The 27,683-nt window shown below is 50.9% G+C and overlaps 1 protein-coding gene across 1 annotated transcript in view; it reads right to left on the reverse strand.

The window, feature by feature from the left end:
• The window catches only part of LPIN1 (lipin 1), a 76,429-nt gene that overhangs the window by 29,194 nt on the left and 19,552 nt on the right, over positions 1 to 27,683 (reverse strand). Inside the window, exons 2-12 of the mRNA XM_047068689.1 lie at positions 24,851 to 25,051; positions 24,005 to 24,100; positions 20,297 to 20,604; positions 18,311 to 18,436; positions 12,467 to 12,596; positions 10,824 to 11,133; positions 9,615 to 9,708; positions 8,792 to 8,982; positions 7,004 to 7,097; positions 6,273 to 6,342; positions 2,598 to 2,690 (exon numbers count right to left, since the gene is read on the reverse strand). Coding sequence (XP_046924645.1) covers positions 2,598 to 2,690; positions 6,273 to 6,342; positions 7,004 to 7,097; positions 8,792 to 8,982; positions 9,615 to 9,708; positions 10,824 to 11,133; positions 12,467 to 12,596; positions 18,311 to 18,436; positions 20,297 to 20,604; positions 24,005 to 24,100; positions 24,851 to 25,042 — 1,704 coding nt within the window. The 5' untranslated portion in view covers positions 25,043 to 25,051. The remainder of the gene's footprint in view (positions 1 to 2,597; positions 2,691 to 6,272; positions 6,343 to 7,003; positions 7,098 to 8,791; positions 8,983 to 9,614; positions 9,709 to 10,823; positions 11,134 to 12,466; positions 12,597 to 18,310; positions 18,437 to 20,296; positions 20,605 to 24,004; positions 24,101 to 24,850; positions 25,052 to 27,683) is intronic.

Below are 27,683 nucleotides of genomic sequence, written 5' to 3' on the forward strand. Positions count from 1 at the left end.
GAGATCTGGGCTCAGTTCTGCTTCTCTTGCTTGGGAAGCTGGGGCAAGTCATGGAACCTTCCAGAGCCTTGTCTCCTCACCGGTAAAAGGGGGGGTGATAACATCTACGTCCTAACGCTGCCGTGAGGACCACAGAGATGCTGTGCCCACACAGAGCCTGGCCTGCAGCAGGCAAGGGACCAGAAGACATCCACCAGCCCCCACACACATCACAGAAGTCATCAGATGGGAGGACCCAGGGCAAAGGGTGTACAATTGAATCCCACTATTTGCGATCATCTGGTCAGGAGGCAGGTTAGTGGCTTCAGTGTTAATAAGAAAATGAGCAACGTAAACATCAGGGTGACCGTCGTAACATCGGATGAGTACAAACTATACCCAAATATTCGTTAGCTCTTTATAAAATTGATGTGACAACATGCCCAGTAACTTTTAATCTATTTATTGAGGTAACATAGCCACCACTGTCAACAATCCTTTATTAGACTAGTTCAAAAATACGTAACTATCTGAAATAAATGTATTCCAGTTTTTTTTAAGAAATACTTAATTTCACAACTTCATGATTTCCTTCATGCTGGCATTCCCCTGAATTCAAACTGGTGCCAATGGGAATAGTCTACAATAAATAGGCCTTTGAAATAGCAAACAGCCCTCTGCCTAAATTCTAGAACGCTCTACTCTCTAGGAAGGGAACTAGAAAGGCCCTTTATGTTTTAAGTCACCTGAAGTAAAGTATATGTTTGCCCTAATCTGTTCATACCCTTGGAGATAACGGAATAATCACTACCACTCAGGTATGCTGAAAGAAAATGTCAAAGAACAATTTCCTCTTGATAAAACCTTCCATCAGACTTTTTCCCTGTGAACTCATGGAATAAACAAATTGAGATCACTGGGGTTTCTGTTAGTATTCTAACAACCGACTTGACTACTGTCCTTGGGGTTTCTCTACACTATATTCCAAAAGTAATCAGCATTCCCTCAAATATTTGCCAAACCCCTGCTCTGAGTCCAGCGTGGGCACCCAGGATACCCAGGGATCAGAGCCAGACAGGGTCTCCGCCTTCATGGCGTTTAGGATTTAGAGGAGAAAGAGATGTTAACAGTCACACTAATATGACTACAAACTCTTGACAAAATTTACGAAGGCAACGTTTCACAGGCAGGACTATGAGAGCAGAGAACAGCAGCCCAGACTAGTCTGCCAAGAAAGGGCTTTTTGAGACACTAGTCAATTAAGTGAAGGGGAGTGAGAGGGGTCCCAGGAACGTCAGGCAGTGTAAATGGCATATGCAAAAGTCCTGGGGTAGAGTGTATGTTCAGCCAGTGAAGCTACAGTAGAGAAAGCAGGGGGAGAATGGCAAAAAAAAGTTTAAAGAGGGACGCAGGGGCTAGGCTACAAGTGTTGTAAGCCATGTTAAGAATATCGGTCTCAACCATGGAGAGACCTGGGATCCCAGAAGGTTTTAAGCAAGGAATAATATAAATTGGACCAGTCTCCTAAGTCGACCAATGCACCTACGGTATAGAGGACGAAGAAGAGAGGGCGAGAAGAGACCAGTCGACCACCGGAAGCAATCCTGGGAGGGACGGCGCCAGCCTACGTTTGTGGGGGTGGAACTGGAGCGAGGTGGGTACATGCGAGAAGTATTTAAGATGGAAATTGATGGGACCTGACGATGAATTAAATGTGAGACGTGAGGAAAAAGGAAGGGTCTAGCCTATGGAGGGACACCGGCACCATTTTCCGACCAGGGTCCGGCAAAGGAAGAATTCACAAGAAAGCTGTGAGGTCAGTCTTCGAAATGACCACCTTTGAAGTGTCTCGAAACATTCACATGGAATAGCCACGTAGTTGGCTACTTGGTTAGTGAACATGGAATACAAAACAATGCCTGATTTGCAAATAAGAGGAGTCATCGCACGGGCATGGGTGGGGCTGCCCGGGGAAAAGGAGGCCCTAAGACAACCCTCGATGACCGCCGCCCCCCCTCGCCGGCTGCCCTTACGGTCGTGGAGCCAGAGCGGGGACAGCCTTAGGAGGAAGGAAGTCGGGTGGACACAGGGGCATGGAACCTTCAAGAAATAGGTTGAGAGGTTGACAGAGAGCTGGAAAGAAAGCATAGGCATCTACAGAAAGGGAAACGAAAGCCATGCATATTGAGACGCGCCCTTTCAGTGACATGACTAACGGGAACCGGTCTAGCACGAGGAGTGTTACCCCATTCAAACGAGACTCACAAGCAGCAGGGGGCTGCTTAACTTTAAACAGAAAAGTAAACTCTCAGACCGAACCCCTTCTTTTCACAGATGCAGAAATCCCAGAGGGGCAGTGGCTTGCCCGCAGTATCCCCCGCCAGCCAGGTCGCAGGGCCAGGAGGTGAACCGAGGCTCTCTGGCCACACCTCCCCTTCCTCGGCCCCTTCCCCCCACACCCTGGGAGGCCTCTCGCTGCTTCTCAGCAGGGCTGGCTCCCAGAAACCCAGTACTGCGCCTTGGGCACATTCCGCTCCCATCCGGAGCATGAAAACGCACTCCACAGACCCAAAGTCGTCTGGGCTAAGTAGAAGCACCCTTTGGTGGCCCGTGCTTACCTCTTTGATCGTGGTGTTTCTTCCCCTCCATGAAAACCACCACCTTCCGCCCTTTCTGGGCATCTTATCCCTCACGAGAGCTTCCACAGTGGCCTGTTTTAAACGGATGGGAACATAAATAATGGAACCAAAAAAAAAAAAAGATCCACTCAGCACAGTCAAACCAAAAGACGCACGCATGCAAACCAAAGGAAGATTAAAAAAAAAAAAAAAAAAGAAGAAGAAGAAGAAAGAAAATCAGAGAAAACACGACATACTCTTCGTGGCTGAAAAATTTCCGAGAAGCAAAACCTAATGGCGTCCAAAATTACATGAAGATAACTTAAGCACGAAGACTTAAGAAGATGGTGAAGGGATAAACAAACAACAAATAAAAATAAAACACAACATGACGACAACAACAAAAAAAAAGAAAGCATTGAAAATCATTAGTGATTAGTACGACCAGAAGTTTGCAAATTAAAGTGATCTACTGGTTAACATACCGTTACTCTCAACATGATGAGTATAAAATAAAAAATGAAATGACCGACATGACGTATAGGGTAAAAAACCGTTTTTAAACAAACAAAAATAAATAAATAAAATGCACAGGATCTCTTTAGTGAATGTAAATTGCCAAATTTTGACCGACTGAACCTGAGTAGATGCACTGGGGTCAAAACCTCAAGTATTAACAAGAAAACTCATACTCTTGCCCTAAAGAAATGAGCATTTAATGGGGGAAGATCAAATAATAATTCATTATTTTCTAAGTATTTGCAAAGAAGAAAATATCAATCTTGAGGCAAATCCCAGCACCAGGGAAAGGGTTCACGGAACTATCAGGGAATCATCACCCCCGCTAGTAATGAAAAAACAGTTTATGTCTTTCAGCCAAACAGACTGCAGGTAAGCAGAAAGAGAAATCATTCACATGTTTCGCCTGAAGTGTGCTTCTTTCGGTCATTTAAAGATCCCTACCTGATACAAAAGAAACTCCTAATATACCAAAAAGCAAATCCTTCATAACCTAGTCACAAAGAGGATAATTCGTACAGATGTTGATTTCCCCATTCGTCCTAAATTCATCCATAAACGTAACAAAATCCCAATTAAAACAAAAAAAACAAACTACCAGGATTATCTTTGTACCTAGACAAAGTGATTCTAAAGTTCATTTATAAAACAAAAAGATCCCAGAAAATTCATAGACAGAAGAGTATTAAGTAGGTCCAAGCCGCACTGGATATTAAAATACGATTAAAAGCTACAGTAGGGGCGCCTGGGTGGCGCAGTTGGTTAAGCGTCCGACTTCAGCCAGGTCACGATCTCGCGGTCTGTGGGTTCGAGCCCCGCGTCGGGCTCTGGGCTGATGGCTCAGAGCCTGGAGCCTGTTTCCAATTCTGTGTCTCCCTCTCTCTCTGCCCCTCCCCTGTTCATGCTCTGTCTCTCTCTGTCCCAAAAATAAATAAAAAACGTTGAAAAAAAAAAATTTAAAAGCTACAGTAATGAAAACAGTGTTATGTTGGTACGTGAGTAAACATATAGATGGAACAGAAGAGTCCGGAAATGAACCTAAATCCATAAACAAACGGAATACATGCTGTGGCTGTAACTGCCTAGCAGTGGGGGAAAGAGTCATCTAACAAAAGGTACTGAGATACTTAGGTAGCTACGCCAGACCCGGTTACTTGATGCTCTGGGCACATCATCCCCTTTCTTTCTTGCCAACAAATCTAAAACCCTGTTCAAGAATCAGGTGCAGTATGTTCTGACCTCGGTTGGTCTACGTCAGTCATAGTCACTGTTTTGCCCGCAACCGCTTTGGAGGTGATCACGTGACCAAGTGGTAGCCAGTGAAAAGTGAGAAATCTGTCTCCATCATTCCTATTTGGGAGGTGGCTGTTTGAGAAGACGATGTGGGGGGACAGTCGCCTTGTGAACATAAAGGGAAAGCCAAGAAAATCACGGACAAGCTAACCCAAATTCATCAAGCCTGAAACTACCAACCTCTAAGACTCTTACTGAGTCGGATAAGAAACCCCTATTATTTAAGCTACTTGTAGTCATTCTGTTTTCTACAAGCAAAGCATCCTGATGCGATAACCAACTGGAAAAAACAAAAAACAAAAAACAAAAAAACTGATTTTGGTTCCCGATACCTCTCTCACTCTCAGAATAAAACCCAGACCGGTCAAAGATTTAAGAAAATACTAGGAAACAAGATGGTCTATTTTCCCAAGTTTTGCAAATGAGAAAGCAGGGCCATTCAAGGGTGATACGAGACCATAAAAGACAGACAAAGTCTACATGTAAAATGAATTCTATATTAATAAACACAATAAGCAGGGTGGAAAACTTACTGACAGCTCGTAAAAAGACTTAGGATGTGTATCACAAAGACTAAGTTTAGGGGCCACACGCACTCCTTCTGTGAGCTAACTCCTTTAAGGTAAAGGAAACTTCAACTGCATTGGTCGTTTTTCTTACTGCTGTGTAAGAGCTGAGAAATGTAACATAAAAACGTATCCTGGGCCGGGGCTCCTGGGTCGGTCGAGTGTCCGTCCGACTTTGGCTCAGGTCACGATCTCACGGTTCGTGGGTTCGCACCCCGCATCGGGCTCCGAGCTGACAGCTCGGAACCTGAAGCCTGTTTTGGATTCTGTGTCTCCCTCTCTCTCTCTGCCCCTCGCCTCCTCGCGCTCTGTCTCTCCCTGTCTCTCAGAAATAAATAAATGTAAAAAAAAAAAATTTTTTTTTTTTTAAATGTATCCTGGGCCACGGATACCAAGGAACCAGGCGGGGACCAAACAAAACCAGCAAGGGAAACGTGACTTCAGACAAAGTACCACCACCGACGAGGTCGCAGTCTCCAAATCCCAAAACGCCTCCCCACGCAGGCACGTGCGTGTGCAGGAAGGGGTGAGCACGGACTCAACAAAGTCAGAGGAGACTCTTCGAGAACCTCAGATATCGGAACTAGCTGATCTGCTACAACACCAAATGGCACAAAGCACTTGCTAAGCGGACGAGGGAGACAAGGGGAGGCACGGTGTTGGCAGCACGAAGAATGTATAATCCAGCAGGAAGTCGCAACGCTGGAAAACTGATCAATTCCAAGCCCAGTGTGCAGCGGGTCCCGAGGGGAGCGTGCGAGCATGCTGGGCCACGGGAGTCCACCTGCCCTTCTAACCCTGCCTCCTCCTTGCGGCCATCACGCCGCCTCGGGTGGCTTAGGAACCGCCAGACCCTGCCCGCTCCCCGCTTGGGCCGCTCGGCCCCGGGGCCTGCTTCCTGGCTGAGCGGCACCGACACCCCCAGCGTCTGATGCGCCGTCTCCCTGCACCCAAACTGCCACCTGCTCCAGCCCTTCTCTCTCGTCCCCTCGTCATCCCTGGGCTCTGACATCCGGGCAGCCACCTGCCCACCCCCCGCTGTGTCCCTAGCGCAGCAGGTGTCGGGAGAGGAACCCTGGGGGCAGGATTTGATCTGGAACCGGCAGGACTGGGAGGTCTCGCCCTGATAAAGGAGGGGAAGGCCACTCCGCGTGCGAGAGAGGCGGACTCCACGAACTCCGAAAGGACGTCATGTGATGAACTTTGTGGTGCTACGAGAACGGTTACGTTCCAACCACCCAGAGGAGTCTCCCCGTCGCTTGCAGGGCCGCCTCTTCTTCCTCGTGTTAAAGCTCACCTTTGGCAAAGGCTTCTGGAAGGCCTGCATCGCCAGGAGCAGAGGGGCCGCCGTTGTCCAGTTATAATACCTGACGGGAGAAAAGGAAACAGATGTCAAAGATCAAGGCTCACGCTGCAAGGTCTTACGAGCGTCATGAGAAAAGAGTCGTGGAAAGTTCTGGAACTCCAGCTGGGTCCCCAACAGGCCAACACCCTAGCCCTCCCCCTCACGCCCCTCCCCGGCAGGGCCCCTCGTCCCGCTGACCCCACAGCAGCCAGTCCCAGGGGCCAAGCACAGCCAGGCAGGCGCGGTGGCCACGGTGCCACCAACGTGCCTGTGGCATTTCTTGCCACGTTTCATAAAAAAGGCAACCAGGTACCCCAACTTAATAATTAAACACCCTTGACTTCCCCTCAGGGAGGAAAGCTTGCCAACAGGCTACAAAAACACCTGCGTGGCCCGTGACCTCAGACACCCAAGCCGGGGGAGGTACGCGGTCTATTCTGTTCCCGCCTACGTACTACACAGGCCTGAGGCCCAGGGGCCAAGTGCTGAGACTGGACACGTTCCGTAATAAAACTAGGTAACACCACAGGATTGTGCCGCTAGTGAAGAGCTAATAATAAACTGGAACGAAGACCTCGTTTTACATCTCTGAGGTTTATACGCCGTCGCCATCTCTGCATCTGAAAAAGTGCGCTTCCCACAGCGTGGCGTGACGGCCAAAACGACCTCCCAGAGGAACCTACTTGTTCCCGATCTTCACCACAAGATTGGGGTCGTCAATGAGAGCTGGGTTGTCCACAAACTGCTGATACGACACGGCTTGTTCCAGAAACGCATCTGTGAAGGCAATCGTAGGGAATAAGGAGAAAATATAAGGAACGTTCGTGAAGGCCAGTAGGCTCGCTTTTCACGCACTCACTCGCTCGCTCGCAAGTGTCTTCCAGCCGTATAGACAATTCTTCCACTGCGCTTGGAAAGGGGCTTCAGTTAGTTCTGGGGACGGGGCCTGTGCAGAAACGAAGGGAGGCTGGGAGCAGTCGAGGGGTCGGGGAAGCGTACCCGCAGGCAGCGAGGCCGGGAGCAGGTGTGTGGAAAAGACGTTTACATACGCGGGTGCATCCGCGGAAACAGCTGAACGGTAAGCGGGCTCGGAAACCAGGCCACTCAGCTTATCAGTCACGCTTATTGGCGTGAGCTTGTAGTGAGCTCGTACTTCGCCCCCCCAAACCCCGGTTCCCTCGTCTGTAACGTGGGGTTCGGAACCACGCCTGCTTCCTCGGGGGCTATGAGGCAGGACAAGGTCATGCACGGAAAGCACGGCATCCTGAAGGGCTCACTCAGAGTCAGGGCCCCGGTGCTGATCCCCGTCACCTGTTGCAAGTGCCGGAGACGGCGTGAGACCTGCCCGCCCAGGCCCACCGCGCTCCGAGAGGCGGGAAGGCCACCGGGTCAGGAGGCCCTGGACCTCAGCCCTGACTCCGGCTTCTAGAACGAGCTCTGACCCAAGGCCCTGGCTTCCACTCGAGGTCCCCCATTCAGCTGGGCCACGTCTGGAGCCTAGATGAGGGCTGTGACCACCTCTGTAACCCTAATTTGTTCCTACCCTTTCCCTCGGGGGGTCCTGTATCCCCCGAACGAAACCAGGACCCAGGAGACCCGGGACACTGAGAGTCACCCCATCCAGCAGAAAAAAAACAAACCCTGGTCATGATGCCAACTCGGAGTGCCCACAACACGGATCTTTGGAATCCTGATTCATATCACCAGCTACTCTCCTCGCGGACTCCCGGCCATGGGAATCTGGCCTCATCTGTACGGACCCCCGTGAGATGACGGTGGGGGCGAGTGTACCACAGAGGGGGTACCACCGACACCAGCCTCCTCCCACCCCTTCCCCGCCCACAGAGTGCTCTCCGCTTCGGGGCTTCAGAGTGGCCGGTGCCCGAGATCCGGAAACATAGTGTGGCTGGTTATTAGACGGGGAGGGGGCCTGAGAAAGACTTCCTGTAATGGACCCGGCCAGCTGGGTCACATTAAGCAACTTCTTTCAGTCCATCACCAGCTGCCGGATCCGCCGGTTCAGGTTCCAGAATAAAGGGCCCCAGCCTCGCGGAGAAACTCATGAAGCCCTGAAGGGACCTGAGGACGGAGACAGGGGTCTAGGATGGCTTCTCAGGGCAGGAAGGGGAGATGATGGCTTCTGAGCGCCAAGGGTTGAAGTGCACACCCTCACCTGCCGGAAAGCACCACCCCCGGGGAGGGGGGTGGGGTGGGGCGTGATGAAGAAGAACAGTGGAGGTAGGAGGAGTGGCGTGAACGACAGAGCCCTCCGGTAGGCCAACTGCAAGCCGGCAACATTTGGGCCTTGAGCGACAATGAGTCACTTGCCCTACCCCTGAGGCAGCCAAGCGGAAGGCGACCTTGGACGGAACTAGAGAAGCCCAAGCTTCCGGACGTTGCGGCCGGTGGCCACCAGGGGGCGCCCGTGGCTCAAAGACGGGCTCCGAGGCCAGGCTCTGGGGCCGCGCTACCTTTGGTTATCTCCCTGTTGTCGCTGAGGCCTCCGCAGAGGGAGATGGCGATGGACGGCAGGTCCCTCGGGCTGTCCGAGGTGCTCTCCACGCCGCTGTCGATACCAGAGCTGCCCACGGACTGCGGGGACTGGTTGGCCGACCGGGCGCCGTTGTCGCTGGTGTGTCTGGCCAGCCCGGAAGGCTCTCCGCTGGAAGGACAGGGGAGAGACTGTGACATCGAGGACATCAAACGACTCCCGCCACACGACAGCCCTCGAAGGAGCACAGGAGGTCACCTCAGGACCACGCCAGAGAAAGGCAGGCTCAACGAATCACCTTCGGAGGGAAACAATTATTTTAGCCTCCTGGGGTCCCCTCCCAAACCCATGGGAAACGAACTGAGGAGAAGGCACGCTGTCCTAAGAGGCCACGGGACCGCCCAGGGGCCAGCCCTCCCTGCAAATCCCAGAACCGAACAGGGGCCCTGAGGGCCACGGGAGAACCTCTCCTGGGGAGGGAACCTCTCCCAGGGGGCGGCTGCCCGCTCTTGGCCACCGGTTCAGGGTGTGGGCCACACTGCCCGCTGCGACACGACCGTGGGTGTCACCGCGGGAGCCAGCCGCGAGCTTGCGTTCCTTTCCGAAGGTGGGAAGCCAGCCGCACGGAGACCCCCACGCGCGTCTCCAGGGGAAGCCCACTGTCGTTACCGGTTGCTTCTAACAGTAAAATCTGAGCCTCCCACTGCCTTTTCTCCCTCGCTCCTTAGTCAGCCACGAAGGAGGAAACCAGACTCACACAGAGTCACCTAGACAACGGTAAGAGGAGTGAAAATAAATCTTACTTTTTGGGAAAATACAGCGCAGCCACTTCTGGGTCCATATCGGTGAGGTCGTCCAAGTAGACGCCGTCGGCACCAAGGTGTCGGCTTCGTTTGTCTGCAAGAGCAAACGGGCCAGGTCGGAACAGCGACCTTCCAGAAGCGCGGACTTCTGAGGCGCACCAGACGGCACTTAAAGCGCAATGTGCAACTGTGCTCACAAGCGGCCCCCCGGCCCAAGAGCACAAGGGTCAGAAGTCAGCGGCCCGACTCCAGATGCCGAGTGACCCCAGTGCGCACGTGACCCCATCACCGCCAAGCGTGTGACCCTGACCAAGTTCTGTCGCCCTGCGGCGTCTCTGTCCCCCCGCGTGCGAAGCGCCTGAAGGGTACTAGGTGCACCGTGCGCTGAAGCGATTCCTGTCGTCATCCTCATTAGCATCACATGATGAAGGCACTCATGACGCAGGCCCTTCTCTGGGCCAGGACTCCCGGGGACGGCAGCCGAAACGGTGCAGGGCCGGTCGCGGTGCACCAGGGCCGCAGACCCCCTGCCCACCTCTGCCAGGGTGTCACGTCACCGGCTCACACACGTCCGGCAAACCGCACAAGGCTGCGCGGTTACCAGATCAGGCGTGACGTCAGCGCTTCCGGGTAGGCAGCTGGGTGTGTCTTAAGAGAGCAATTATGGAGCACCGACTGTGTGCCAGCCACCATTCTGAGCGCAGGGGACACAAAAGGAAACCAGACCAAAAGAGTCTTGGCCTCACAGAGCACGTATACGCGAGGAGGGGCGTTCCCGGCAAAAACGGGCCAACACCCAAATGCTCATCGGACGCAGGGATAACGCGGCGCTTGCGGCAACGAAACCAGGGCAACGTGCTAGACCGAAACCCGGGGCAGGGGGAGAGGGGACCAGGATGAGCTCCCTAATCAACTTCCTACATAGCCCCAAGTGTGTGAAAAAGACTGCATCCCCGTGGATCCCAGCACCCCGATCTACAAAGTGAGGGGGCTCACTGCACCGCCCCCAACGGCTCCTTTCGTCTGACTGTCTGTAACTCAATTCTGATACTTTAACACCTTCAGCAAAAGGGCACAAACTGAACGCGACGGCTGTCCCGGTCCAGCACCCACCTTGACATATTCGGAACAACCGAGAGAAGGAACCCAAGCGTGCAGACAGAGCACCAAGTTCACGCACAAGGAGCCAGCACACGCGGGCCTTCCCACCTTTTTTCCTGGAAGGAGAATCTGTCTTGCTCGCCATCGGGGCCACACTGGCAGACAGGGGCTTGGGGTCTTCAATCGCGGGTAAAGGCGGGGCCGCGGCTCCTAAGGCCTCGACATCATCTTCGTTCACACACTGCACGTCCGTTGGAGGCTTGCTCGACTCTAAACCGGGCGGCACGGGAGGCCTGGCCAGCGTCGGCGACTGGTCACTGAACGCATCTGAAGATTCACTCTGAACGGTCTGAAAGTGCGTCTTATCACAGACTTTCCTACCGTTTAATGGACTGCAGTCTTTCATCTTGTGTGGAGACTAGATCAGAAGGGCAGAGAGAGACAGACGGACACAATGGTCAGAGCGTGGGCAAACAGGAAAACAGAGTCAGCTGGGGAAAAACGATCAACCAATTAAAGATCTGCAGAACTGTCCGCCCGTCTGACGGACATTTAAGCCTCGGGAGCCACCCGGCGATTTCCATACCGGCCAAAAGATTCTAGAAAAACCAGACTATCCGTAGCAAATGAACTTTCATATATAACATCAGCTGCCAAAGAGAAGTCAGTGGGATTAGTAAAGGCCGACAGATACAAGAGGCTCAAATAAACGTCCACCAGTAGAACGGGAAGTATATTCATACGGCGGGTATTTCGCAGCAATGACAAGAGGTGAATTACAACTACACACAACAACATGATGAGTGTTGTCAAACTAACCTCTGCAGTTAGAGCAGGGGGCTGTTTATCCTTCTGGGGGGTCAATCTGAATAGTAACTACAAAGGGTGGGGCTTCCAAGTTGCTGGTTAAGCCCCGCTTCTCCGTCTGGGTGCAAGTCCCGTGGATACATTCATAGTGTGAAAGTTTATTTTCTGCGCACTTATGATCTGGGCGTTTCTCTGGACGCATGTTATATTTTAATGACGTTTTACCCCCAAAACGTGAGTGAATAAGTAAAGATTTGGCGGTCGGTTCGCCTGAGTGGGAAACTAACATTTGATTCTACTTCTCCAAGGAGTTGCCAGTTCTGGAAAAGATTTATCCAAACAAAAACCAAAATGCAATTTGTGGGTTAGAGAGAGAAGGGAGGGTATTTGTTTCTGGACCCGATCTCACAAGCCTCTAGCACAAATGAAAACAACACTACAGCACGTCTGTGGTTGGAAGCGTTTTGCCAGAAGAAGTGATGGGTTAGCATTTTCACTCCGTTTCTCCAGCAACAAATGACACGAGTTTGTAAAGATGGTTGGCTAGGTCAGCACTATAGCTTGTGGGCAGTGAAATCAGCATTTTTCTGTGAGAGCTAAATATAAACCCAGAAAAGGAAAGAATCCACAACTTTGCCCCAACAGACCTTTCCTGCAAAGGGTGTTGGTCTGGATTCTTCACAGGAGTGCTTTCAATGTTCACTCATTCATTCGTTCTTTCATTCGTTCATATGACAAATATTTACTGGGTTTACAAGACGCTCTAGCACGTTCTAAAGGCTTTATGATATTTTTTAAAAATCTGTAAAAATATTCTCAAGATTCTTTTAGTAGACTAGAATATGAAACAAAATTTCTCGAAAGAAAAGATTATGATGCCCATTTCACGTTCTTAGAAACCATCTTCGGTGTATGGCAGAACGGAGGCAGGGGGAGAAACTTACCTTTGCAGCCTGGGGCAATTCTCCCCAGAGCCAAAGCATTTCTAGGTTATTCTTCTGCACCGTCCTATCCACGGCCTTACTGACCAATTCCGAATCACTTTTAGGTGTTGAAGGTCGGGAGCCTGAAGGACTTAAGGAAACACAAATCCACGATTAGACTGGGAAGAGACACTTTTCTTAGATGTCTTCGGTCCACAATTCTACGGTTCCAACAGCCCAGAGAATGCACACAAGCTTCATGACATTCCCACCTGTGGCCACCAGGGGGCCACAGAACGCGCGGCAGGTGGAAGGCGCCTCCCAACGTGGGCCACCTGCCCGCCCTGCTGGCGAATTCCAAGAGGAGAAGGGGCATTTAGAAAGGAGAACTGAGGAAAAGGCAGATGACAATAGAAAGGGGGAAAAAAGAGTTTGTTCTCACCTCGCAACCACCCATCTTTCCCCACCTCGCCCTCAGCTCACCTCCCCTGCGTTCTCCACGTCCAGACCCAGTCTGGTAGCTCTCAGCTGCGGAGGGGTCCCGCCTCTCTCAGACACGCCCCCATCCAATTCTACGCTTCACACATTTACGAATCCGCGCTGGCTTCGAAAACAGGGAACTGTTTCGCGTGCCAACTTTGCCACAGATGCCGGATGCCAAAAATACACTCGCTTAGCGTGGCAGGAGCCTCTACGTGGAGGTTTTTACAAACTACGAGATCTTCCAGGAATCCGTCAAAGACCCACCCGTTGGCTAAGGCTCGTTCTGTAACAACATAGCCTGAGGCTGGATTCTCAGGCCAGCTTTTAAGTGGCTAGAACTTGTGTTCTCATCCCTCTATTTTCTGTATCTCTACTCTTTGGACAGGGACGAAGCCTTCCCTCTGTCCAGCCAAGAGTGACCGGCCAAGAGTAATCACCTTAATCTGTAAACTTCTCACAGCATCCGGAACAACATCCGGAGGAGAAAAACAGAACTCACTTAATCATTCCCTGCCTTTATTCTCCCACGTCATTTCCCCCAGCGTTAAACGATGATACTGCACGAAGCAGGGGATGACCCGCTTCCCCGGACCTTCCAGTCTTGTGAGCCACCACTCATAGCCATGCTTGGCCTCGCGGCCCTGAGTTCGAGTTCAACTCCGACCGAATACACCTTCCCGTCAGGACGAGGAGCGGTCGTGGACGAAACCCAACTTGTACGAAACCAACAGGGACCCTTCCTGGCCAAATCGGTCCCCAGCTCCGTCACCAAGCCATCTGGACCAGACTAACCACTCTCTCTCCCTCCTCCGTTTCACACTGAGGTGCTCATAGGCTGGTTCATCGCCCATGGCGCCCACTGCCCAGCAAACCATCTAAGCGGTACGTTGCCGTGAGGTGGCCCTCACGCTCTAGTTCACCGGCACGTGTACTGGACGAGTGTATACAATGGGACACGTCTCCCAACACACCAACACACCCTCTTCTGCCCTCTGGGAAGTGGTCCCACAAGAGGAAGCCGGAGCGCTCCCTACATCTGAGGGGTAATGTGCTCATCACCCTCCTACCTCTCTTGCTTCCCTCTGGTCCTACAATTACGTTTTTCCCCGAAGGGCCAATGGTCTTCGGGCACTGGTGTGTCCACAATTACGTATTCAACGTACGTGAGATCTGCGGAGGGGATGTCGTGGCCGCCAGCGTACCTACACAATCGTCATCACAGAAATAGCGCGCTGCGATCGGCTCCCTGTCCTCAACACCACTGCACCCAAATCTCACATCGTCCGCGTCACAAGCTCCTGCTGTTCGATTCTATCACATAAAATATGATCTCTATTTTGTTACAAAGTCCGTGGAACACGGAACTGTCTTACCCGCTGCGCTCAACGAAGTAAAGCCCTTGCCACTGAACTTGCCCTAGAGGAGGAGGGGGCCAGCAAATTTTGTCTGGGAAAGGCCAGAGAGCAAACGGCTCAAGCTTTGTGGGTTACGCGGTCTCTGTCACAACTGCCCAATCCTGCCACCGTGGCGCCCAACCGGCCCCGGACGACGCGGGAACGAACTAGCCTCGTGCCCACAACACCACGAGGACGGGTGGAGGGCCGCGTGTGGCCCCACCAGCTGCAGTCTGCCAACCCCTGCGCTAGGAAGAAGGCAAATGCTGAGCACCATTCTCTCGCGGCACCAACTCCAGAATCCCTGATATTCTGATCCTCTGATGGACGTCACAAGCCATAGGTTTCCAGAGAAGTATCCAGGGCTGCAAATCCGCATTCACAGAGAACCAAACCGGGCGTGGAAGCCGTCAGCTAGGAGTCCCTTCTCTCCCGCTCAACACGCCACACAAATGGCGGCACGTGGGCGTCGCCGGCCTTTGTCCAAAGCATTTGGTGCGCAAACACGTGCACACGCTCTATGGGATCCAGGCTCACAGAAGGTGAACCGGGGAGAAGACTCCCAACGCCGAGGGTGACTGATGAGAAGAATGGTGGTTCCAAAGTTTCCCACCACCACATACTGGACTTTCAAGATCAAGGGCTGTTCAAAGCAGGAGGCTTACAAGGTCAATGACTGATCTTCATAAGTAATGCATTTATTAGCCACGTTAATAGTTTTCAGGATTCTGGCAGCCCCAGTTAGGCAAGTCAGTTTTAACCGTTCACCGCTTCGGGTACTCTTTTTAAAATGGTCTCTCCTCCGCACATGTAACCCCCAAATAAAGCACCTCCTGAGACCTGATTCTTTAATCACGAAGAAAAACAGTTTCCCACATAGAACTTAATCATAGCTTCGCTGTTAAAGGTTATAAAGTAAGCCATGTAGGTCCACCATGTAGCTTAGAGTATGGGCGACACGGAGGGAAGGAGGCCGAAATCGCAGACCACGGCATCCGAGGAATATACAAACCTATAATCCGAAACCTTAAGATCCCCCTGTGCTAGTCTCTGAAATTCCATTCTAGAAATGTTGTGGAAACATGACTCCATTATTCAGGAAGTCTAAAAAGCTATTTAAAGGAGTTATAATAACTTCCCCTATACTAAAGATCTTATAAACTTATTTGCTGAACAACCCTCGAGACAAAAGAAGGATCATGTTCCCAACTTTTATTTCATTATTCTGTTTTGCACAGCACTCCACAAAATTAGGAAGGACTCTCTGCTTAATCACTACTAATGCGCAGAGAATCAAATTTAGTAGCAAAAAAAACATCTAATAATCTACAAATGCTTAAAAACATCGAAGGAAAATAATCATCTCTGTGTATTTGCTTCATAAGTAATTCGGTTAGTCGAATAGATTTGTAAGCGTTAGATCAAAATTTTCACTTGCGTGACCTCTACGGGTTTTCTGCATAAGTAATTTGGTCAATGGTAAACAGACTTTTACGTAAGAGTTAGAGCACAATTTTTATTAGGGAAGACATCCAAGTGGGGAAAAAAGCCCCTCTACCTTTCCGAAGCATAGAAGTGGGAAGGCCGTGAAGGACAAGAGCTAGAAAGGCCTCCCTCGGCCACAACTGCCAGGCGGGGGGCAGTCCCTTGGCAATCTATCAGGCTGCTGGATACCACGTGATAGACATTAAAAGAAAGAAAAATCATAGGTCAATTAAATTACATTTCATATAAATTCTTTGACCAACTCTCCACAATAACATTTGTAAGAAAATGAACATGCTTAGGCATCCGACTACCGCAGAGGACTAGGGGACGAGCTGTTGAAATCACTAGGAAATCAACATGAATTTTTTGCACCACAAGAACAGGAAACTGCTAAAAGACTCATTTCACTTTCTCTTTCATCCTTCTGCCCATAAAAGATTGTTTTTCTCTGGTCAGAATTTAGTGCTTGATCAAGCTGCATACACCAAAGACTTGATCATCTCTGCTGCCAGCCGTCTCTTTAAAGAAAAGAAAATGCGTAATTCCAAGTATGGAAATGCATCTATTTATCCTGATTTGTAATTGCATTTGACAGCAGTCAGACCCACATGATCTGACATGGTCGCTGTTCTGGATTCAGACAGGAAAACATGAGAGACAGAGAAACATTCCCAGGGTTGAGTTTAAAACATTTGTTTTGGGACGCCTGGATGGCTCAGTCGGTTGAGCGACCGACTTCGGCTCAGGTCACGATTTCATGGTTCGTGAGTTCAAGCCCCCGCATTATGCTCGCTGCTGTGAACACAGAGCCTGGAGCCTGCTTTGGGTCCTCTGTCTCCCTCCCTCTCAATCCTTCCCCTGCTCACTCACCCTCTCAAAAATAAACAAAAAATAAAATAAAACACTTCTTTTAAATTCTTAAAATGAATGCAGAGCGTTTGAACAGATTTTTCAACCCCTTAGTGGTTTCTAAGTATTCCACACAGTTGTCTTTCTAAAGTACCATGCTTTTCCCTTAGGGTTCATCTCCACAGATCTAGGGGGACAATGGAGGAGGTTCCAGAAAGGTCTAACATCTGCACTGTCCATCACGACAGCCACAAGCCACACGTGGCTACCTAGCACTTGAAATAGGACGCGTCCCAACTGAGATGGTCCACACATGTGAAATTCACAATGATCTTACACATTGCGAAATACCTCGTTAATAACTTTCTGAAAACTAGTTATTTGATGATGTTTTGGATATGCTGGGTCAAAGGAAATATACAAAAATTAACTTCATCAGTTTCAACCTTTTAAGGATGGCTCCTAGATTATTATAAATGACATACGGAGCTGGCATTATGCTTCTATTGCACGGGGCTGGTCTGCAGACAGACCCCCACAGGGAGGCCTCACAGGCCCCCAGCCCCACCCTGGTGACTAACACTCACGGTCATGGTCCTGGCTGGAAACCAGGTATGGGACACATCTATTTTTCTGTGACTTCGACCCCAGTGCATGCTGCTGACTGTGCTGTGGCATCAGCAAGGTCACTCTAGTCAAACTTGAACCAGGAGTGTGTTTGGCAGACTCTGGAAGGCAGGGAGGCAGGAAGCCTTTGTGACAGGGGCTCCTACACTTTCACTAGAAACTAGAAGTACCTCCAACACATTAGGAACAAGAATAATCCAAGGAAGTCATCAGTTCGCACATTTGAGACTTTTTTTCCCCAGTGGCCCTCCCTCCACTGTGAAATTTCAACCCCATGGCCAGACTGTGCAACTGCTTATGTGCTGTGGCCCTTCAGAGGCCACGAGCCATTATAACATCTAAGAAGTCTGTGCTGCCCAGGAGCCAATTTTTTGGTCTCAGTGGGGGTGAGACCATCCCTGCTGAGGACACACGGTTTCCATCTGTCCCCTCCCCAGTTCTTCTGAGAAGTGCTCAGAGGGGCTCACGTGCTCTCCGAGTTGGCACTGACAGAAGTCTCTGGAGTCTTCGGGAGGGCAACCTGCACAGGGAGCAGGTCTGGTCCTCCAACTTTATACCGGATTCTAGGGTGACGTCAGACTTCTTCTCAGGGAAATAAATACCCTTGAATTTGGCAGAAGGCATTAAGCATGAGGACAGGGCATCATTCTAACAGCCCAGAACCACCTCGGGGGCTCCTGGAGCGACAGCTGTGTTCCTGAACCTTATCTGAGAGCTAAGTGTCAGGAAAGGCTCAGTCACCTGTTCTCTCCCACTGACACTTAGCACCGAGTAACTTAAGTGGTCTTTCCTTCAACGTCACCTATGGGGAGCCCAGAGCCACGTTGGCAGTTTGACTGGGATATCAGAAGTTTCTGGTCTGCCCATGTCCTTTTTCGATCCTGATCCGTACCTCCTACTCTAAACGGCCTTTTTTCACTTTTTACGTCTACTTCACTCTTTTATTAAACACACCTCCTATAACTGACTTCAAATCCTCTGGACGAGGGTGCGCGAACGCACACGCTTTCCCCCAGCAACCTACCTTGCGCTGGGTGACCACTCTCTATCAGAATTAGGGTACGATGCTGACTGAGGGTAAGTCATGATGGGGGAAGGGTTTTCCTTAGAAACCTCTTCTTGGAATGCAGATAGATCATTAGGAAGAGTTCTGGAGGAAAAAAAGAGAAGACGAAAGTCAAGGAACTATTAGTGATACATTCATCACACTAAAGGCAAGTTTCCATTTCATACCGATTATCTCTCAATTGTTTATGGAGTAACACGACCTCCTTCTACCACCCGGGTATACTGCGGGCAGTAGAGAGGGAAAAAGTGAGACAGAGACACATATAAATGTGTTTCGTGCGTTGGCCGAATTGCAAATGTAAAGTGACTGTATTCAAGCACCTGGACTGACAGACGTGTGTGATGGTTACACAGCCTGCTGTATACACTGTGACACCAAAACGAGACCCAGGAGGCTGTCAAGGTCTCGCTGTGCACAGGTGGGGCTGCCGAATAACTGAATGACCACACACGGATAATGCTTCATCCAGCAGAACAAATACGTGATAGAGACCAAAGGAATCTTGTAACTGCAAAATGATTGCAGATCTGCCTTGTTTCAGGTAGAATGCCTTCATTAAAAAAATAGGACGCGCTATTTCACTCACGCGGAGGCCATCTGTCCGTATGTTTGGTGTTCCCTGAGGTATCTATCACCAACCAAGTTCTGGAATGAAAAGCCACACAGGCATGGCAACTATAATAAGCCCAGCCACCAGCTTCTGAGCCTGCAGCAGATTAGAGGCTATAGTTAGGAAAAGGGACATTGCCAATTTGCCTGTATTTTTAGCCAAGAAAAAAAAACAATGTCCTATTTTGAATAATGAAGCAGAGGGATACTCCTGATGTCCCTTATCCCTTCTTGATGCTAACAAGATACAAGAACAGTCATCAAAAATGATACCGAATGACATAAAAGTCTGAACCACCAAGCTCCCTTACAAAGGAGTTTTTCTCTTTGAAAACTGGCGGTTGTCACCAAAATAGTAACACACAGAAGCACAATGTCACTGCACTGTCAAAAGCAAAGCAGAGTCAAACAAGATGACCGTTAAACCTTGGGCCTCATCAAAATTGAAAACGGGGAAGTCTGTTTGGAGGGAAAACTGGCCATGTTCTACACGCGCTCGTAACCTGAAGTCTATCACAGATCAGGCCCTAGCTAGAAGCCAGTCCGACTGCCGGGAACACAACCGGCGTCCCGATAAGAACAGGCAGGTTCTGGGGTATCTGGGTGGCTCAGTTGGTTAAGCGTCCGACTCTTGATTTCGGCTCAGGTCATGATCTCACGGATCGAGCCCTGCGTCGGGCTCTGCGTAGACAGAGCAGAGCCTGCTTGGGATTCTCTCTCTCCCTTTCTCTCAGCCTCTCTCTCTCTCTCTCTCTCTCTCTAAATAAATTTAAAAAATAAAAAAAAAAATAAAGAGTACACAGGTCAGGTTCTGAAACTATGGTTTGGTGCAGGAAGTATTAGCTTGCTCAGTCCTCTGTTCCTTGGCTCTGTCCTAGAGGTCGAAGTTACCAGACGAGGAGGTCTGATATGACCAGCTGCCTCAAATCTCTCTGCTACTTTAAGGCTGGGTCCACAGAATTCTAAAACTCCATCTAAAATGGGGCTCCTGGGTGGCTCAGCCGGTTAAACGGCCGACTTCGGCTCAGGTCACGATCTCACGGTTCACGAGTTCGAGCCCCGCGTCGGGCTCTGTGCTGACAGCTCAGGGCCTGGAGCCTGCCTCGGATTCTGTGTCTCCTCGTCGCTCTCTGCCCCTGCCCTGCTCACGTTCTGTCTCTCTCAAAAACGAACTAAAAAACACTGAAAAAAAAATGTGTTTTAAACTCCATCTAAAATACATTACCATAAGAATAAGGAATTCTGGGGGAAAAAAAAAGAGTTTGTAAGAATCATCTTAAAAAGTCAACGCGCCCGACTCGGACACAGGTCCTGCCTCTTGAGAGCACTTACCTACTGCCGTCTGGCGGGTCGGCCTCCTCGTCGGAGCTCATCTCTATGGGAAACATGTCTTCGTCCTCAGATGTGTTCATGTTGTCGTCTCTTTTCAGGGTGTCCAGCTGGGACTTTCTCCTCCTTTTTCTTCTCTTCTTCACTAAAGAGCTGCTCGAAGGGGCCTCACTGGGAGGTGAGGCCTGGGCTGACGTGCTGGGGTCCAGGGTTCGGAGCCGATCTACCGAGCTCCTTTTCAACTGGCACTCCATGTGGGCGGCTCCGTCCGACAGGATAGGGGAGGTGGCCAGGTACATGGGGATCACTTCCTACGGGACAAAATCGTCTTCAGAGTCTCATGAACTGGGGCATAAGGAGCAGGAAGGATGCTGCCAAAGGCCGGCCAGGGTCCCTGTAGGAGCCTGAGCGCCCCTGGCGAGGGCCGTGCGGGGCAGGCCGGCTGGACGCCACGTCTGGGGGCTGCGGCGGCCAGACCTGATAGCCGGCCACAGAGTCAACGAGGCAGTAAATGCCATTTGTACCGAATCCTGCGTTTTCCTACTTGTAACAAAGCAAGGTACTTAGTGACTTCAGGCCACCAAAAGCCAGCTGTGTTTGAAATATCTAAAGCAAAGAGGAGAAAAGGGGCTTTGAGGCATTATATCACCCTGGGATCTGGACTCCATTTTGGGTAAGTGTGTGCGTGCATGCTTGTGTGCAAAAGGGAGAAACAATGTGTATGTATTTTTTCATACGCACTGAATGAAGATGACAGTAATTAAAAAAAAAAAAGGAAAAAAAACACCTGACAGCCGCCATCCCCAAACCTGCCGACAAAGAGAGCACATCCTGGCACATAGCTGATGATTCGATACTGACTCTCTTCTTGAAAGCAAAAGGGAAAAACACACAGCCTGTCAATTTAACAGTCGTTTAACAATGATTTGGCAGTTTTTAAAAAACTGTAAAGATCATTGTATTAACGAATGACTTATTTATTATGCGACACTCAGTAACAAGAAGTAAAGAACATACACAGGGGCACCTGGGTGGCTCGGTCGGTTAAGCATCAGACTTCAGCTCAGGTCATGATCTCACAGCTGGTGAGTTCGAGCCCCGCCTCCAGCTCTGAGCTGACAGCCTGGAGCCCGCTTCAGATTCTGTCTCTCTCTGTCTCTCTCTCTCTCTGTCTCTCTCTCTCTCTCTCTCTCTCTCTCTCAAAGAGGTTTAGAGAACATCCGATGTGCTGCACATATACAATGAACATCTCAGGGCCGAAGCCTCGGGCTGGGAGGGGAGAGGTCATCTCAGCCAGCCGCGCAGTGGGCCAAAGTCGAAATGTGGACGGCCTTGAGATGGGGTTAAGAGCAAAGAAGGGTCCACAGGCTGGATAGGGGAGAGGCAGATCGCCGCAGGTTGTGGGGGGAGACCGCATCCTGGGGCAATCCGGAGATGAGGGACGCAGGCTTCCCGGGCTTCCGGCGGCCTTCCAGGGGTCGCCAGAGGCAGGCGTAAGGGGCAGAACGCACTCTGGCCTCCGAAGCCCCATCCCACCCACAGGCACCCTCAAGGCCAGCACAGCAGGCCCCCGGGTCTGCACCTTCCATGACAGCCTCGCCCCAAACGCGTCTTCAACTCTCACAGTGTAAAATCTGTCCAGAGCTAAGGGACAACAGAAATGTAAAATCAAGTATCCATCTGAGATGGAAAGAATCGGTAATTCCGAATTAATGCTTCTCAGAGCCTTCCCTTTGAATAGGAAGGTAAAGATTGGCAGGGACTCCCCCCTCCTGCCCTTCCTCCCAACCCTCCCCTCCCCTGCCCTGCCGCCTGGGGTTATTAAGGGATGAAGGGTATGGGATGAGGACGCTGGTGTTCCTTTCATGTCACACCTTTGGGTGGGGACAGAGCCTGGGACGGTTTTATCCTGAAACTGAAATTACGGGCATTCGCGTTAAAAGCCTGGAGCTGTTGAGATCTGCTCCTTTCCCATAAAGCTGCTATCTTCCTGTAAAGGAACTCGTCTAAGTGGATTGTACTGAGGAATCACGACAGGATCCCTCAAGGTGGCTTTCTCGATGAAGGGAAGAGTTGAAAGTGGTTTGTCTTAGAAGAATACATAGCGGTAAATTATCATGACCTTGGATTTGGCAAAGGATGCTTAGCTAGGACGCCGAAAGCAGGAGTAACAAAAGGAAACAGAAAGAGATAAACTGGATTTCATCGACATTTAAGTTTTGTGCTCCAAAGGACACCATCAAGAAAGCGAATAGGCACATATAAGGAACTCTCAACAACTCAATAATAAAAAGACCAAAACCCAATTTAAAAAAGATCTGAGTAGACATTTCTCTAAAGAAGATATACAGGGGCACCTGGGTGGCTCGGTGGGTTAAGCATCCGACTCTTGGTTTCGGCTCAGGTCATGATCTCACGGTCTGTGGGTACGAGCCCTGCATCGGGCTCTGCGCGGACAGTGCGGAACCTGCCTGAGATTCTCTCTCTTCCTCTCTCTCTGCCCCTCCCCCACTTGCGCTGTCTCCGTCTCTCTCCAAATAAATAAATAAACTTAGAAAATACACATTAAAGGAAATATACAGACGGCCAATAAGCACGTGAAAAGATGCTCGACATCATTAGTCATCAGGGAGATGCAAACCACATCGAGGCACCCCTCCACACCCCCCAGGGCGGCTGGAATCGGTCAGCTGGCAAGTGTTGATGAGGATGTGGACAAATCAAAACTCTCCTGCACTTCTGGTGGGAATGTAAAACGGTGCAGAGCTTTGGACAACGGTCTGGGAGTTCCTCAAACACTAACCACAGAGTTGCTACGTGACACAGCAATTTTACTCCTGGGTACACACCCGAGAGAAATGATAACATATGTCCACACAAAGGCGCAACATTACTCATCACAGCCAAAAGGTAGAAACATCCCACGTGTCCCTGAGCGCACGAAGGGATACACAAAATGGGGGACATGGATACAACGGGCTGTTATCTCGCCAATACGGGCTACAGAATGGATGACCTCGGAGCACATGCAAAGTGGACGAAGACAGGCACAAAAGACAACATGCTGTAAGACTGAATTCGTGCGACGTCCAGAACAGGAAAACCTATACCAGCAGAAGGCAGGGTGGTTGCTTAGAGCTCAGGCAGGAATGGGGGCTTGAGAATAGGCAGGTAATGGCTAACAGGTACAGGGTTTCTTTGTGGGGTGATGAAAATGTCCTGAAATTGACTGGTGACAGTTGCACATACAAGAGACAATACTGAAAGCCACGGACTCGTATCCTAGAAATGGATAGATCATCTGGACCCAAACTGTATCTTAACAGAGCTGTTAATATCTTTAATAAAAAATGCAAGGGATTTGGTCACTCACTAAACAGAAACTAGAACAGTCAGCCCTCTGGGATTTGACACACCAGTGTAAGCTGTATGCTTTGGACAACAGCTTGGATGTGCTTTGGTTCCCGTCTCCTTGGACACGGTGGGCACGCGGAAGCAGGACCGGTGAGCCTTGTGTGGACACAGCACACACCCACCCGTCTGGCGCAAAAACCCCTGCTATAGGGAAACAGCCGCCCTTCTCTGCCGTGATGGTCTACACCGCCCAGCACGAGCATTACTTCGCCACACAAACTTCCGCTGCGACCTCTAGATAAGCACTGCTCGAAATTCAAAACTAGGAAGTAACACTGACCGCCCAGCCTTCCTTACCTGATCACTCTCAGTCTCTTGAACAAAAAATGCTTCTCCATTGTCTCCCAACTTCATGTGCAAATCCACGGATTCCCCGTTGATTTCTATGTCAACCTGAAGGAAAAACACACCCCACCGCCACAGGAAACCTCATGGGGGATGCCGTGTCTCTACATACACATCTTTTAATCACATACATCCCCGAAGGATCTCACAATTCCAAACCTCAATCAATCAACCCAGGCTTACGTGCTCTCCGCCATCAGAAGTGGAGTCTATTTGCCCCCCCACCCACCCACCCTGAGCCCGGGAAGGCTTGCGATTATGCCCAGCACGTAGAGCACAACAGAAGTGGCTCTATGGAACTCCCGAGGCTGGGTCAGAAGAAGGCAGGGTCCACCTGGCTCCTTTCCTCTGGAGATGCTCACCCTATATCCAGCCGCCGTGTTGTGCGGCCACCCAGGCCACGTGGAGAGGCCACATGTGGGCATTCTGGCCAACGCTCTCAGCTGAGAGCCCAGCCGAGGGGCTACCAGCCATGTGAGTGACCGCATCTTTGGAGTGGGCCCTCCAAATGAGGCTCCAGATGGCAGAGGGCAGAGAAACCCCAGCCTGGCCACGCTTGGTCTGAATTCCTGACTCACAGAACCCACGAGCTTAATAAGTAGCTGGTTTTTGCCACTACGTTTTGGAGCAATTTAACACCACAGATGGAGATAATACACTTGTCAATTCAGTGACCAGCCCCTTCCAGTGTGAAGCCACGATCCCAGAGGTCCAAAGCTCTGTGTACAGACAGAAATACGATGATTTTTCTCTGAAGAAAGAAACTGTACCCCAGGTCACCGGGCCCTAGGCTCTTACCACTTTCTCTCGGGAGCGCAGGACCCCCATCTTCCCAAAGCGCACGTGGAAAGGGGAACACTGAAGGCTCCCGTTGGGTTGGCGAACAACGATGATATCAATACATCCAGACAGGGTGGCAGGATTCAAGCCCTTGTAGAGTTCCTTCACGGTGACGAACACCTGGCCCGCCAACTGCCCAACGTAATTCATGGTTTGAGTCTGGAAAACAGAGACACAAACACACAGACGCACAAACAATTAATTCAGAGAAGGCCATCTCTCTAGAGTCAGTCCAAATGGGCTCATGGTCATGTCAAACACATGTGTTTACACGTGTGACTTTCACAGCTTGTTCACATCATCTTGGTCCACCGGAATGAGCCCGCTATCCACCTACCCCCGACCCGGTCAGCAAGCCCACAAACCTCCACGGCAGCGGCCCCAGGAACCCCAACTGGTAGCACTGGGCTCTTCCCCTCTGGGCCTACGGTTCTTGCTTACGGCACCCTTACGGCCCCTGCCAGCCTCACTCTGTCGTCACATGTAGGTTTTACACACGAAATCTCAAGACTCTCGAGAAGAGACTGTATTTGCTACCTCATAGTATCTATCCCCCCCCCCATGCCAAAGAGAACAGATCATCAATAATATGAGTTGAAAAAAGTGGCTGTTTTCACTTGAGAAGGAAAAACAATGACTTTTATTTAGAACAACTTCCATCCCGGTCTTGGCCTGCCTATCTGACTCTGGCCCATGACTCCAGGAGACATTCATTCGAACCACTTTGGTTTGTCTGCCCAGCTAATCAACTGAAGTCCGGTCAGCAAACACCCGGGCGTCTCCTCTACAAGGGGCCTGGTGGCGGGGACGCAGAGATAAAAAAGACCAAGTCCCTGTCCCCTGAAGGGACCCACAGGCTCATGAAGGCAAGGAACCAGAATATGTCACTGCTATGTCTGTTCTAGGCAGACGCTAAGGGCCATGACCCAGGGAGGCGGAGGGGCCACGCCAGGGCAGGGAGGTGGGAAAAGGTGGACCAGAGCCCTGCAGGGGGTGCTGTGCCCGTGACAGAGGACATGCAGGGAAAAGATGGAGAGTTTAAGCCCCGCTGGGAGGTCCGGACGTTTCTAGGTAGCAACGCAAAGCCACCGCAGATTTGGGAACGACAAAACGATGATTCGATCCATGATTTCAAGGAAGTGTCATGATAATGACGTGCAGACTGGCCAGAAAAAGCCAGAGGCTGGAAGGCTAAGTGACGGCTGCTGCTGATGGTGCAGACGAGACGCCGGCCCGAAAGGAGGTCACGAAGAGGCAACCGGACATGCTCGGGTCCAGGGGCCCGGCAGTGAGCTGGTGCCATATTCGGGCTCCCACGGCCGCCTCAGTGCTGGTCCTCACCAGCCCACCTGCCCACCTCCGGTTCCACGGTCTGGCCCCGTCGTGTACCCCGATGTGACTCACAGACTGGCCCACAGCCCTCGGGAGCCAACCCTGCAGCCATCGTCGGCCGCCCACTCCTCCTGGCTCTGCCTCTCCGGGCCTCGTGCTCTCAGAGGTGACTGCGCCCCCCCCACCCTCACCCGGGGTACCTGTCCTCAGGATGCAGCTCCCTTGGGACTCCCTTCTTGCCAGCCTGCGGGTCCCTTCTTCCCCGGCTTTGCTGACCTCAAGCGAAGGCCCGGTCAAACCTGCGCTCCCCTCTCCTCTCTGTGCACTTGACCGGGCCTCCTGAGGCCACGTGGCTTCACCACCTGAGCATGGAGGGTTTGCACGCTGTGACTTCCAATCACTGGACCCCAAGACCTCACCCTCCCTCCCACCCATCACGCCCCGATTCGTCAAGGTGACCACCCACCCTCCATGGGGGTGTGAGGGACCACACTGAGCCCACCCATCTTCGGGTCCCTGACAATGATCCCGGCGACCACGACCTTGAGTACGCACGCCTGTCCCTGACCTGTTTGCGCAGTTCGGTTCTATGAACTTTCTCGCCCTGATGAGTCCCTGACTTGGCCCTGTGCTTTTCCCGTCACTTGGCGAAGCCAGGTTGTCCCGGAGGCCAAGGACCAAGCCTTCTCTTTTCAAGTGAAAAAACCAAAAACTACCTTTCATAAGCCTCACCTCAACTCCTGTGACGTGTGGAAGTGAGAGCAGCACCCCAACTCCCCGCTTTACAAATGAGGAAACTGAGGCTCAATGCTGGCTGGCCAAAAGCCCTGCTGGTGGGGGGCAAACACGAACTGTTGCTTTAGGGCCAACTTAGAACAGGCCAGAACCCTAACAGCAATGAACAAAACCTCCAGAGAAAAGAGTGCAAGAAAGCCCCGACTGGCTCACTGTACAATTTTAAGTGGCACCCTCTGGATCGCCACCACCCGTCTCCCCCAGAAAGAGACGAGCAGACCCTTCCGTGCACACATGCGGAGACGCGCTCGGGCCAGCCTCCCTTAGACGGGGTCTTCGTGACGCGGCCCGGCACCCACGGCTAACGCAAGTCACGTGGAAGCGAAAATAGAAAATGGCATGATTTCTAAATCTGTGTAGCCGTGCAAGCTAACTGACTTCGTGTAACAGGGGAGAGGGGACCGTTCCTGGAGATGAACAATGTGGAAAAAAAGGATTCCTTGGAACCCGGATACATCTTGGTTTTGTTTTAGGGTTTTTTTGTTTGTTTTTTTAAAGATTTTATTTTTTTTTTTTTCACTTTAAAAAAAAATTTTTTTTTTATAATTTACATCCAAATTAGTTAGCGTATAGTACAACAATGATTGCAGGAGTGGATTCCTTAGTGCCCCTGACCCATTTAGCCCATCCCCCCCTCACACCCCCTCCAGCAACCCTCAGTTTG

The sequence above is a fragment of the Lynx rufus genome, unplaced genomic scaffold, assembly GCF_022079265.1.
Source record: "Lynx rufus isolate CCGP_SWC_20201006 ecotype Redwood Valley unplaced genomic scaffold, mLynRuf1.p SCAF_8, whole genome shotgun sequence".
NCBI classification, from domain to species: domain Eukaryota; kingdom Metazoa; phylum Chordata; class Mammalia; order Carnivora; family Felidae; genus Lynx; species Lynx rufus.